At 46.3% G+C, this 13,892-nt stretch overlaps 1 protein-coding gene across 2 annotated transcripts in view; it reads right to left on the bottom strand.

Annotated features, from left to right (window-relative positions):
* Window positions 1-13,892, bottom strand: part of pick1 (protein interacting with prkca 1) — a 39,445-nt gene continuing 25,553 nt past the window's right edge. For both annotated transcript variants that reach the window (XM_060849420.1, XM_060849419.1), the window contains 3 exons: window positions 8,717-8,767; window positions 8,161-8,305; window positions 1-3,246 (listed from right to left, as the gene is read on the bottom strand). In XM_060849420.1, coding sequence (XP_060705403.1) covers window positions 3,026-3,246; window positions 8,161-8,305; window positions 8,717-8,767 — 417 coding nt within the window. In that variant the 3' untranslated portion in view covers window positions 1-3,025. The remainder of the gene's footprint in view (window positions 3,247-8,160; window positions 8,306-8,716; window positions 8,768-13,892) is intronic.

The raw sequence follows: 13,892 nt of genomic DNA, 5'->3' as shown, positions 1-13,892 counted from the left end.
AACATTCAATAAAGGATTTAATGTTTTACCAAACCTGTTCATTCCCCAAAGAGGCAAGATAAAACTGCTCTGGACATTTAAAAAGGGAAAGGACCAACATAAAGCTGAAAGATGAAGCACAGAACTCCCCCCAACAGCAAAACAGCACAGACCCGAATAAAGTGAGAATGTAACAAAACCAATAGTAAAAGCCAGAGGTCCTGTAGGTGTAAACGACTCTTTCTTTCAGTGTGCAATCCTGTAAGAGTATAAGAGCCACGTGGTCTATTCAGATTACCATGCAACTCAACTCCACAGCTCACAGGGAATGTTGGCATAAGCTACAAGAAGGAAGAACCATGTAAAAGAAATGTGCAAGGGCTATCAAAATCAACACAGAAACATTCATAATGATCCAAAAATATAAGATGGTGATCAAGGTCAATCCTTAAAAACTCTCAGTTATGGTGTTGGTAATGAAACCAAGCAAATGCTAAGACACTAGATAATGACTTGTGATCATGTTGCAGTCAAGGGTGTGGGTACCAGGACAGACCATCACAACCCACAGAGAGTGTGAATCAGGGACACGGACTCATCACAACGACCATCAGTAAATTATCACGATTGTAGAACCTGAGTATTGTTGAAAAAAGGCACATTTGGTCAAAGCTTGTTGTCTTGCACTTGTCAAAACATTTTGCAAGAACACCAATTCAAGGGGAAAACCAGCCTAGATACAGCAAGGGAAGCAAATGCTGACTGGGTGTCCCGTGGACTCAGTGTCAAATGCTGACTGGGTGGCCCGTGGACTCAGTGTCAAATGCTGACTGGGTGGCCCGTGGACTCAGTGTCAAATGCTGACTGGGTGGCCCATGGACTCAGTGTCAGAGATATCGCCATGGAGAATGTACCATTAATGCTGATTGACAGTTAGCTGAGTTACAGAGAAAGGTTACACCTGAAATATTGACTTCTCCACCTCCTGATGCAGCCTGACTTGCTGTGTTCTTCCAACTTCCTACCTGTCTACCTCCGATTGACAGTTAACTGCCAGGCTTTGTTTAAATTTGAAAGCAGGCAGGTCAACTCTGATTGATCAGGGCAATGCCCTGCAAAAAAGAACCAGTGAACAGCTGACACATATTTGTCCAGTTGAACCAGGCACTGTATGTGCATATTTTGCTGTCTGCAAGGAACAGAGCCATTTGTATTAATACATGTATCATCCTGTTCATGCAAGCGTACCACATGGCAAATCCAACGGACAATCCTCAGTTGGATGTCTGCATAATTCCTTGCACACAGCTTCTCGGCCGTCCACTTAAAGCCATGGATATGCCTTAACCAAAATCCACTTGCCAATGAATCAGCACTTACCTTTCTTGCAATAAAAATATTGGCCTCCTTCTCGAATTGGGATTCTTGCAATATGTCCTGATGAGCACCAGGAGGAAAGCATCAATAAAATCTGACCTTTTTCAATGACCTACCAGCTCTGTCCTACCAATTATTGACTAATGAAGAAACTAAGGAGTGAAAATGCCTAGATGGTATTGATGCAAGCTTTTTAAAGGTACAGGTGCCTTATGACCTCTCAAGTTCTCTCAATTCAGAAACCATTCTTCTTGATCAGAAAGTTGTATGTCACCTGGTGCTCAGAAAGGTGTTAAATGGAAGCAACAAAAGCATAGCAAGGAGGAGCTGAAAAAAGGCCGTTCAACAGGATCCTAACTGACCTTCGACAGATAACACACAGGTCAAAATATACAAATAAATGGATATCTCCAAACGTGCTTCCATCAGAGCACTCTCCACCTGTGCAAGCTTTTCTTTTTCTTAACCCAAAGCCCTTTTCCAAAGAACCATCATACCATTTGCCTTCTGAACTTCTCTCCCTGAGCACTGGCCAGAACAGCTTCTCATCATCTAAAAAAACATTCCTGCCACCTTCACCATTCACTCTCAAAGATACATAAATGGCAGAGGAGGACATTTAGCCCATCTTAACCCCTGACTATTGCAGACTGGTTGCACTCTCTTCACAACTGAATTTCTTCACCCAGCTTTGGAACATCAGTGAATTTGGATACTTCACAGCCAGCCAATAGTTGAGGTCCCAGCGCTGATCTTTGTGGTCTGCCCATCTGAAAATCACTGGGACAACCCTCACTTTCTCAATGCAAAATAAGGAATTTCACAGCTGTGACCCGAATCCCTATCATCAGATAATTTATAACTCTGCTTAAAACACCAGGACAAACAAGGACAAAGCAAGCCCACTTGATTGGCACCACATCCACAAACACCCACTCCCTCCGCCACTGACGCTCAGTAGCAGCAGTGTATACTGTCTACGAGATGCACTGCAGAAATTCAGTAAAGATCCTTAGACAGCACCTTCCAAACCCATGTCAACTTCTGTCTAGAAGGACAAGGGCAGTAGATACATGGGAACACCTGCAAGTTTCCCTCCACTCGCTATCCTGACTTGGAAATATATTGCTGTTCCTTCCAGTCAAAATCCTGGAATTGAGGGTCTACTTCCAGCACATGGCCTGCAGTTTTTCAGGAAAGCAGCTCTCTGCCCCACCTTCTCAAGGGCATGAGCAATAAATGCTGGCCCAGCCAATGACACCCACATCCCACAAGAGAATAAAGAAAACCTCAGGACCACGTGAGTGATGTTTGTTGAGGTGGGGGAATGCCTGAGTCAAAAACACAAGTCCCTTGGTGAATAGGTTAACATGAAACAAAGGGTTGTCACTACTGTTAGCTTCATATAGGCACAGAACTGCACATCCCTCATGCCTAAAGACTCAGACACAAAGGACACACTGAACAGGACACATTAAAACAAGGTCAGGTGTGAATAAAGTGCGTGCCCATAAAACATTTGTATTTAGTGTAAGGACCTAATGGGGATTAATGGTTGCATCCATTTGAGACATAAATATAACAGTTCATTACTCACACTATACACAGCACATTTCAGATTTGATTGTGTAAAGGGACTCAATTTTCTGTCCAGACAGGAAAATAAGTTCTATTCATCATCAAATAATTTCTCTCCATTTTCCTCATTCTCCTTCTCATCCTCTTCCTCTGCGTCGGTATAAATATCCTTGGGACTGTAGTTCAACATTGTTTTCGTCAAATCCACCTCAATGGGAAACACATCCGCATCTTTTAAGACAGCGTAACATTCATCGTAGTATTTGGACATCGCAGAGACAAAGCGCTGGAGCTGGAACACGATGTCCTGAACTGAGAATTAGAACAGACCAGAGTCAGCTCCAGGTCTACGGTGGCAGGACGCAATGAGAATGGAACAGACAATGGTGGGAGGAGTGGGATACGGGGTTATGAGAGGGGGCTGTAAACTGAACTGACTTTACATGGAATAATCAAAAAGCAGCTGGTGTGGAGAGAGGAACACAGTTAATATTTCTAGAGGAACATGAAATTCGGAAGAAGGATCACTGGACTCAAAATGTGAACTCTGGTTTTCTCTCTCCACAGATGCAGTCCGACCTGCTGAGTTTTTTCCAGCATTTTGTTTTTATTGCAGATTTCCAGCATCTGCTGTATTTTGCTTTTACTTGATCTTTGTGGAACATCGGTTTAAACCTTAAACCTACTCTGTTTTCTGTTAAGCCAGCTCACTATTTCAAGCTATTCCTTGACTCCACATGTTCTGGCCATAAGTTAATTCTATGATATGAGGGCATTTTAGAAAATCAAAATATATTCAGTCTATTAAACTACCGTTGTCCACCATTTGATTGCTAGAGTCTTAGAGTCACACAGCACAGAGACAGACCCTTCGGTCCAACTCATCCATGCCAAGTTTCCCAAACTCAACAAAATTGGAGGTGTAGTGGACAGCGAAGAGGGTTATCTCAGATTACAACAGGATCTGGGCCAATGGGCTGAGAAGTGGCAGATGGAGTTTAATTCAGATAAATTCAGATGCTGCATTTTGGGAAAGCAAATCTTAGCAGGACATATACACTTAATGGTAAGGTCCTGGGGAGTGTTGCTGAACAAAGAGACCTTGGAGTGCAGGTTCATAGCTCCTTGAAAGTGGAGTCGTAGGTAGATAGGATAGTGAAGAAGGCGTTTGGTATGCTTTCCTTTATTGGTCAGAGTAGTGAGTACAGTAGTTGGAAGGTCATGTTGCGGCTGTACAGGACATTGGTTAGGCCACTGTTGGAATACTGCGCGCAATTCTGGTCTCCTTCCTATCGGAAAGATGTTGTGAAACTTGAACATGTTCAGAAAAGATTTACAAGGATGTTGCCAGGGTTGGAGGATTTGAGCTACAGGGAGTGGCTGAACAGGCTGGGGCTGTTTTCCCTGGAGCGTCAGAGGCTGAGGGGTGACCTTATAGAGGTTTATAAAATTATAAGGGGCATGGATAGGATAAATAGGCAAAGTCTTTTCCCTGGGTCGGGGAGTCCAGAACTAGAGGGCATAGGTTTAGGTTGAGAGGGGAAAGATACAAAGGAGACCTAAGGGGCAACTGTTTCACGCAGAGGGTGGTACGGGTATGGAATGAGCTGCCAGAGGAAGTGGTGGAGGCTGGTACAATTGCAACATTTAAGAGGCATCTGGATGGGTATATGAATAGGAAGGGTTTGGAGGGATATGGGCCGGGTGCTGGCAGATGGGACTAGATTGGGTTGGGATATCTGGTCGGCATGGACGGGTTGGACCGAAGGGTCTGTTTCCATGCTGTAATCTTGATGGCTCTAAACTAGTCCTACTTGCCTGCATTTAGCCCATATCCCTCTAAAGCTTTCCTGTTCATATACCTGTCCAAATGTCTTTTAAACGTTGTAACTGTGCCTGCAACTACTACTTCCTCTGGCAGTTCATTCCACATATGAACCACCCTCTGTGTAAAAAGGTTGCCCCTCAGGTCTTTTTAACATCTTTCTCCTCTCACCTTAAACCCATGTCCTCTAGTTTTGGGAAAATGACCGTAGCTACTCACCCTATCCATAACTCTTGTGGTTTTATAAACCTCTATAAGTCACCTCTCAGCCTCCGACACTCCAGGAAAGGTAGGCCCCAGCCTATTCAGTCTCCCCCTCAAACCCTCCAGACGAGGCAGTATGTTGCCATCCCTTCAGTGTCACTGGGTCAAAATCCTTGAACTCTGTCCCCAAGGACATTCTGGGGTTAACCCACAGTACATGGATTGTACCAGGTCACCACATCAGTATTTCCTCAAAATAATCTTGACCCAATCCCAATTTTGTCTGAGATCCTCACAAACAACTCATAATATCTGTTAGCGTTTGATCTTCAGAGCTGAAGATCTAGGTTCAAGTGAATGGGAGCTCTTCAAAGAATTTGATTTAGTGTGGTCAAGCCTGGCTTTCCCTTTTGAAATCTGCACTGTAGATTAAAAAGGCAGTCTCTCTGCCTTTGGGTAAAGGTTCCATCATCTTTCATCCCACCAACGTTTGGCAAACTTGTCCATAGTTCTCCCGAGTTGTTCAATCACATTCATTGTCTACCACACCTCTGGCCTCTCTCCCTTTTTGTGTGCATACTTGTTCCTTCCCTCAGTTAGTGCGTGCCATGTATAGATGGGAGCTGAAGGGAGGGTAGTGTAGGATGGGTTTGGAGTCTGGGGGTTAAAGGGGGATATGAAAAGGGTGGGATAGTCAGGAGCGAGATTGGAGTGAGACTATGAAGTTTCCTTCGCACTAGAAATCCCAAATTTGTTTTATTAATCCTCATTTTAACTGCTCTTGTTTTTGAAGGAGAATAAGTCTGGTAGCACAGAGGTCAGTATTCCTGCCTCTGGGTCAGATGCTCTGAGGTCAAGTCCCACATCACAACTTGGATAAATAGTCTATCAATTATAAATCTTTCCAGCGCCCACCAACTGCAGACTGGAGAGCGGGACAGAAAGAAACTGCAGTCTCTGTCATCATGAACCAGAACTCCAGGTTGTGACATGCAACAGCAACATGGATTCCTCAGGAGGCCAGAGTGGCAATGCACACCGTTCAATCTCTGGTTTAGCTGAGGGGGATTCGGGAGTTATCCCCCTCTTGTGTCCAGGATAGAGGATGAGGAGCTCTGGATTGGACCTCTCTTTGAGCAGAGAACATGAACTCATAGTTTCTGGAGAAGCTACTGCCATTTGTGAGAGCTGCCTCCAGATCGAAGGCTTCCCCTTGTTCAGGGACAATCTCTGCTCCAGTCCCCAAGTTACTTCACTGAGAGGGGCTTCTTTCAGTAGTTCCGTTCACTTTGACCATTCTACTGATTAAGTTAAAGTCACTGTTCCCTGGTTGTTCTCTTTCCCTTCCATTGCCCAGTTAGTATATTGCCTAGATCTGACTCCAGACCAGTGTGAGTACTGGCCTTATAAAAGACAGACAGTTTCACAGGATCGTGGAACAGGTCCAGCACAGGAGGCAGCGATGCAGCCTTCATCTCCATGTGAGCACACTGCCAGAGTAACCTGTCCCACCTCTCCTCTTTCTCATCAGAAGCATATCAAATTCCCTTTGGCAAGGCCTACTTCAGTCAGTGAACACTCTGTGGAGGCTACAGTGCTGAAACAGGCCATTCGGCCAACTCAGTCCACACCAACCCTCTGAAGAACATCCCACCCAAACCCACCTTTGTACTCTATCCCTGTAACCCTGCATTCCCCACAGCTAAGCCATCTAACCAAAACATCTCTGGACACTAGGGGCAATTTAGCATGGCCAATCCTCCCTGACCTGCACATCTTTGGGCTGTGGGAGGAAACCGGAGCACCCGGAGGAAACCCACGCAGACATGGGGAGAATGTGCAAACTCCACACAGACAGTCGCCTTGTCTCTCTGCTTTCTGTTATCTTAATCTAACCCTCCCCATCGTTCAATAAGTCACTTCTGAAGGTCCCACTGTCACTGCAGTTTGTCTAATTGACTATGGAATTCTCTTTCACAGGAGGCGGTGAAGGCTGGCTCATTGAATGGGCTCTAGGCTGGCTGAGGTACATCATTGATAGAGGGAGTTAACAGTTAGGGTGGGGGGGGGCAGACAGAAAAATGCAAGGCCACCAATAACTCAACTGTGATCTTATTGAGTGGTGCAGCAGGGTTTGAAGGGACAGAAGGCTTAGCTCCCACTCCTTTGTTCTTAAGGTTTGCATTTACATAGCACTGTTCATGGTCTCAGGACATTCCAAAGCACACTCGATATCCACAGCAAAGGGCACGAGGACAGTCCCTTCCCCAGACCAGCATGCACTGACTCAACTCCATTAACCCCTGACCCCACACCATTGCTCCTGACTCATCTCCATTAACTCCCAACCTGTCTCTATTGCCTCCAACCCACCCAAAGGCTGTAACCACCCAAACCCCGTCAGCCCTTGAACCAACTCAGTCACCACCAGTATTACCCCAGAACACGCAGAGACCACTCAGCTACAGCTGACCCCACCTGCCAACCCTGCCCCTCCCCCACCAACCCCTGACCCCACCCCGCCAACCCCTGACCCCACCCTACCAACCTCTGACCCTCTCCCACCAACCCCTGACCCCACCCCACCAATTCTGACCCTCTCCCACCAACCTCTGACCCTCTCTCGCCAACCCTGACCCCACCCTGCCAACCCTGATCCTCTACCACCAACCCGACCCCACCCCACCAACCACTGACCCCACCCCGCCAACCCGACCCCACCCTGCCAACCCCTGACCCTCTCTCAGCAACCCCTGACCACACCCCACCAACCCCTGACCCTCTCCCACCAACCCCGACCGTCTCCCACCAACCCCTGATCCCATTCTGCCAACCCTGACCGTCTCCCACCAACCCCTGACCCCATTCTGCCAACCCCTGACCCCACCCCACCAACCCCTGACCCCACCCTGCCAACCTCTGACCCTCTCCCACAAACTCCTGACCCCACCCCACCAACCCCTGACCCTTGAACAGGTCCAGCACAGGAGGCAGCGATGCAGCCTTCATCTCCATGACCCCGACCCAATTCTGCCAACCCGACTCCACCCCGCCAACCCCTGACTTCTCTCCAAGCAACCTCTGACCCCACTCTGCCAAGCTGACCCCATGCTATCACTGGCCTGATCCTGACACCTCCAGGCTCAGGAGGACCGATCATTGAACAATCTGTACACGTTAACTAAGTTAAAACTAACCATGTTTTTGGTCCAAAAGTTCAATTTTCTCCAAAACGTCCTTCCTCATTTTGGCGAAACGCGCTCGGGCCTCCTGACGACAGCGGAGGATTAGGCGGTATTCGTAGTTTCCTGTGCCAACTCGGTACAGAGGCTCCTGCAGAGCCTGGCCATGACAATGAGCAGGGGAGATGGGAGGGAGAGAAAGAACTTAAACAGAGAAACAGAGACAGCAATACACCACAACCACTCACTGGGCCACAGCAGCACAACATCAGGTCACAACATGGGGAGGAGGGAGGATACTGAACCCACAAGCTTCAACATCAGAGATTGTTCCACAACGATCAAACAAGATTACTCTCCCAATTCCCCTGAGAGTGCCCAAACCCCACCCTGGAGTTGCCTCAGGACTGGAGTGTCCTGTGCACCCAGCTGGAGTGAACACACAACCTCATCCCCTGTCAGTGTTGTATCGAGTCCTGATCAGCTGTGTACAAATCAGTGGCTACTATAACAGCAGCCACTCACAACAGCGTCAGGCAGCGCTCAGAGAGAGTGGGCAGGGTTCACTCACTATGCAGCTGTATTCTTCATCATCCATCTCTTTCACCTTCAAGCAATATGACTGCAAGGAAAAAGGGAGACTGAGTCAGGGAAAACAGCAATTCCTTCCACATACCTGCAACACCTCCCGTTTGTATCTCCATCCCTCCTAATCATACCCACATCTCCATCCCCTCCTATTTGAGTCCCTACTCCCACATTTGAACCTAATCCCCTCCCATTTTGTCCACATCCCTCCCATTTAAACCCACAATCCATTCCCTTCAAATCCACATCCCTCCTATTTAATTCCAATCCCCTCCCATTTATAACTCCATCTCCTCCTTTTTATATCCAATCCCTCCCAGTTAATTCTCATCCTCTCCCATCTACACCTGCATCCCTCCCAGTTAACTGAAGTCCCTGATTCCCAGATGCTCAAAGTGATCAACACCCAACTCCAGACTTTCCACTGCACTTTATAGCATTTACAAACATAGTCAGTATTTTAGGAGAATCATATATCCATTGCAGTGATTGTGATTGTGAAGTTAATGGTTGTTTGAAGAAATTGGGGAGACGTCCCCACTCTTCCTGGAGTTTTGTACATCTACCTGAGAAAGCAGACAGGATGGAAATTTAAGGTTCAAATGTTCATTCAAAATGTGGTAACTCCAACAGAGCAGCACTCCCTCAGTACTGACCCTCCGATAGTGCAGCACTTCCTCAATACAGACCCTCTGACAGTGCAGCACTCCCTCAGCACTAACCCTCTGATAGTGCAGCACTGCCTCAGCACTGACCCTCCAACAGTGCAGCACTCCCTCAGCACTGACCCTTTGACAGTGTAGCACTCCCTCAGCACTGACCCTCTGACTGTGCAGCACTCCCTCAGCACTCACCCTCTGACAGTTAAGCACTCCCTCAACACTGACCCCTGACTGTGCAGCACTCCCTCAGCACTCACCTTCTGACAGTTAAGCACTCCCTCAACACTGACCCGACAGTGCAACACCGACCTTCTGACAGTGCAGCACTCCCTCAACACTGACTCTCCGACAGTGCAGCACTCCCTCAGCACTGACCCTCCGACAGTGCAGCACTCCCTCAGCACTGACCCTCCGACAGTTCAGCATTCCCTCAACACTGACCCTCCAACAGTGCGGCACTCCCTCAGCACTGACCCTACGACAGAGCAGCACTTCCTCAGCACTGACCCTACGACAGAGCAGCACTCCCTCCTTATCCACCCTGTCAGCCCCTTTTCTGTATCGAAAAAGTTGACTCTCAGTTTTCTAAATTCCAGTGAGTACAGGCCCAATCTAATTAACTTCTCCTCGAGTCCCTCCATAGACAGTGTCATCATAGAGAACCTCATCTGGACTGCCTCAAAGGTCAGAATTTCTTTCCTCAGACAAAGATAATAAAACTGTTCACTATATTTCAGCTGTGGTCTGACTTGTACCTTGCATAGTTTTCACAGGACCTCCTTACTTCTTTACTCCATTCCCTCTGAAATAAAAGCCAACATTCCACTTGCCTTCTCTATTTCCTGGTAAACTTGGGTTAGCTTTTCGTGATTCAGGCAAGACAATTCCCAAATCCCTCTACTCTGTAGCTTTCTGCAGTCTCTCTCCATTTAAATAATTAGGCTGGGGCTGTTGGGGTGACACAGTGGTTAGCACCGCTGCCTCACAGCGCCAGAGACCTGGGTTCAATTCCCACCTCAGGCAACTGTCTGTGTGGAGTTTGCACATTCTCCCCGTGTCTGTGTGGGTTTCCTCACACAGTCCAAAAATGTGCAGGTTAGGTGAATTGGCCAGGCTAAAATGCCCGTAGTGTTAGGTGAAGGAGTAAATGTAGGGGAATGGGTCTGGGTGGGTTGCTCTTCGGAGGGTCGGTGTGGACTTGTTGGGCCAAAGGGCCTGTTTCCACACTGTAAGTAATCATGAGGCGCATGGATAGGAACAAGGTCTTTCCCTGGGGTAGAGGAGTTCACAACGAAAGGGCATAGGTTTAAGGTGAGGGGAAAGATTTAAAAGGGACCTAAGGGGCAACGTTTTCACAGAGGGTGGTATGTGTATGGAATAGGCTGCCAGAGGAAGTGGTGGAGGCTGGTACAATAACAACATTTGAAAAGCATCTGGATGGGTTTACGAATAGAAAGGGTTTAGAGGGATATGGGCCAAGTGCTGGCAAATGGGACCAGATTAGTTTAGAATATCTGGTCAGCATGGATGAGTTGAACTGAAGGGTCTGAGTATCTCTATGACTAACTATTCCCGCCAAAATGCATAATATCACGTTTTCCCACATTATATTCCTTCTGCCGAGTTTTTGCCCATTCGCATAATTTGTCTACAGCCCCTGCAGAAATTTGGTGTGTTCCGCATCCCATGCATTTTTGTGAACTTGGCTATAGTTCATCCACTTGCCTCATCTAGATCATCAATACATATTGTAAGTAGTAATAGCCTCAGCACTGATCCATGTCACTAGTGACAGTTTGTCATTGTGAAAACAGTCCCCTTATCCCAACCCTCTATCATCCATTAATGAGCTAATCCTCTATCCATGCGAATAAACTCCCCTCCAACACCATGGGCAGTTATTACGTTGCCTTATCTCAAGGTACCCTATCAAATGTGTTTTAGAAATTCAAATATATTCCACCTACAGCTTCCCCTTTCTTTACCCTGCTTCTGACCAGCTTGAAGAATTGTAATTAATTTGTGAGACATGATTTCCCCTTCATGAAAATGTGTTGCCTCTGTTTGATTATGTATTTCTAAATACTCTATAATTGCATCTGATTACAAAAGATTGGAACTTTATCCCAATGATAGACGTTAAGGTAACTGGTCTATAGTTAGCTGGGTTTTGTCAGTTTCCCTTCTTGAATAAGGTGTCACATTGGCAATTTTCCAGTCAGAGAGTCATAGAGATGTACAACATGGAAACAGACCCTTCGGTCCAACCCGTCCATGCCGACCAGATATCCCAACCCAATCTAGTCCCACCTGCCAGCACCCGGCCCATATCCCTCCAAACCCTTCCTATTCATATACCCATCCAAATGCCTCTTAAATGTTATAATTGTACCAGCCTCCACCACTTCCTCTGGCAGCTCATTCCATACATATACTACCCTCTGTGTGAAACAGTTGCCCCTTAGATCTCTTTTATATCTTTCCCCTCTCACCCTAAATCTATGCCCTCTAGTTCTGGACTCCCCCACTCCAGGGGAAAGACTTTGTTTAAAGCCATGTTGACTATCCCAAATCAGTCCTTGTCTTTCCAAATACATGGACATCCTGCTCCTCAGGATTCCCTCCAACAACTTGCCCACCACCAAGGTCAGGCTCACTGGTCTATAGTTCCCTGGCTTGTCTTTACCGCCCTTCTTAAATAGTGACACTACGTTAGCCAACCTCCAGTCTTCTGGCACCTCACCTGTGATTATTGATAATACAAATATCTCCGCAAGAGGCCCTGCAATCACTTCTCTAGCTTCCCACAGAGTTCTTGGGTACACCTGATCAGGTCCTGGGGATTTATCCACCTTTAACCATTTCAAGACATCTAGCATTTCCTCCTCTGTAATCTATTTCCATATCCTTTTCCACAGTAAATACTGATGCTAAATATTCATTTAGTATCTCCCCCATTTTCTGTGTCTCCACACAAAGATCGCCTTGCTGATCTTTGAGGGGCCCTATTTTCTCCCTAGTTACCCTTTTGTCCTTAATATATTTGTAAAAACCTTTTGGATTCTCCTTAATTCTATTTGCCAAAGCTATCTCATGTCCCCTTTTTGCCCTCCTGATTTCCCTCTTAAGTATACTCCTAATTCCTTTATACTCTTCTAAGGATTCACTCGATCTAATCTGTCTATACCTGACATATGCTTCCTTCTTTTTCTTAACCAAACCCTCAATTTCTTTAGTCATCCAGCATTCCCTATACCTACCAGCCTTCCCTTTCACCCTGACAGGAATATACTGTCCCTGGATTCTCGTTATCTCATTTCTGAAGGTTTCCCATTTTCCAGCCGTCCCTTTACCTGCAAACATCTGCCTCCAAACAGCTTTTGAAAGTTCTTACCTAATACCATCAAAATTTTCCTTTCTCCAATTTAGAACTTCAACTTTTAGATCTGCTCTATCCTTTTCCATCACGATTTTAAAACAGTCCTTTGGGATTTTTGTAGAATGAGAAAATTTTTGGAAGGTTACTACAATTCTCTGTAGCTGCTTAGAGTCATAAAGATGTACATCACGGAAACAGACGCTTCAGGTCAACTCGTCCATGCCGACCAGATATCCCAACCCAATCTAGTCCCACCTACCAGTACACGGCCCATATCCCTCCAAACCCTTCCTATTCATTTACCCATCCAAATGCCTTTAAATGCTGTAATTGTACCAGCCTCCATCACTTCCTCTGGCAACTCATTTCATACACGTACTACCCTTCATGTCAAACAGTTGCCCCTTAGGTGTCTTTTATATCTTTCCCCTCTCACCCTAAACCTATGCCCTCTAGTTCTGGACGCCCCCACTCCAGGGGAAAGACTTTGTTTATTTATCTTATCTATGTCCCTCAAAATTTTGTAAACCTCTATCAGGTCACCCCTCAGCCTCCGACACTCCAGGGAAAATAGCCCCAGCCTGTTCAGCCTCTCCCTAAAGATCAAATCCTCTAACCCTGGCAACATCCTTGTAAATCTTTTTTGAACCCTTTCAAGTTTCACAACAGCTTTCCGATAGAAAGGAGACTAGAATTGCACACAATATTCCAACAGTGACCTGACCAATGTCCTGTATAGCTGCAACATGACATCCCAACTCCTGTATTCAATACTCTGACCAATAAAGGAAAGCATACCAAACGCCTTCTTCACAATCCTATCTACTTGCGACTCCACTTTCAAGGAACTATGAACCTGCACTCCAAGGTCTCTTTGTTCAGCAACACTCCCCAGGACTTTCCCATTAAGTGTATAAGTCCTGCAAAGATTTGCTTTCCCAAAATGCATCACCTCGCCTTTATCTGAATTAACCTCTATCTGTCACGTCTCAGCCCATTGGCCCATCTGGTCAAGATCCTGTTGTAATCTGAGGTAACTTTCTTTGCTGTCCACTACACCTACAATTTTGGTGTCATCTGCAAACTTACTAACTGTACCTCTTATGCTCGCATCCAAA

This window comes from Hemiscyllium ocellatum, chromosome 33 (assembly GCF_020745735.1).
Source record: "Hemiscyllium ocellatum isolate sHemOce1 chromosome 33, sHemOce1.pat.X.cur, whole genome shotgun sequence".
In the NCBI taxonomy this organism is placed as follows: domain Eukaryota; kingdom Metazoa; phylum Chordata; class Chondrichthyes; order Orectolobiformes; family Hemiscylliidae; genus Hemiscyllium; species Hemiscyllium ocellatum.
The sequence above is the reverse complement of the archived record's forward strand: the minus strand, read 5'-3'. Positions and strand labels throughout refer to the sequence as shown.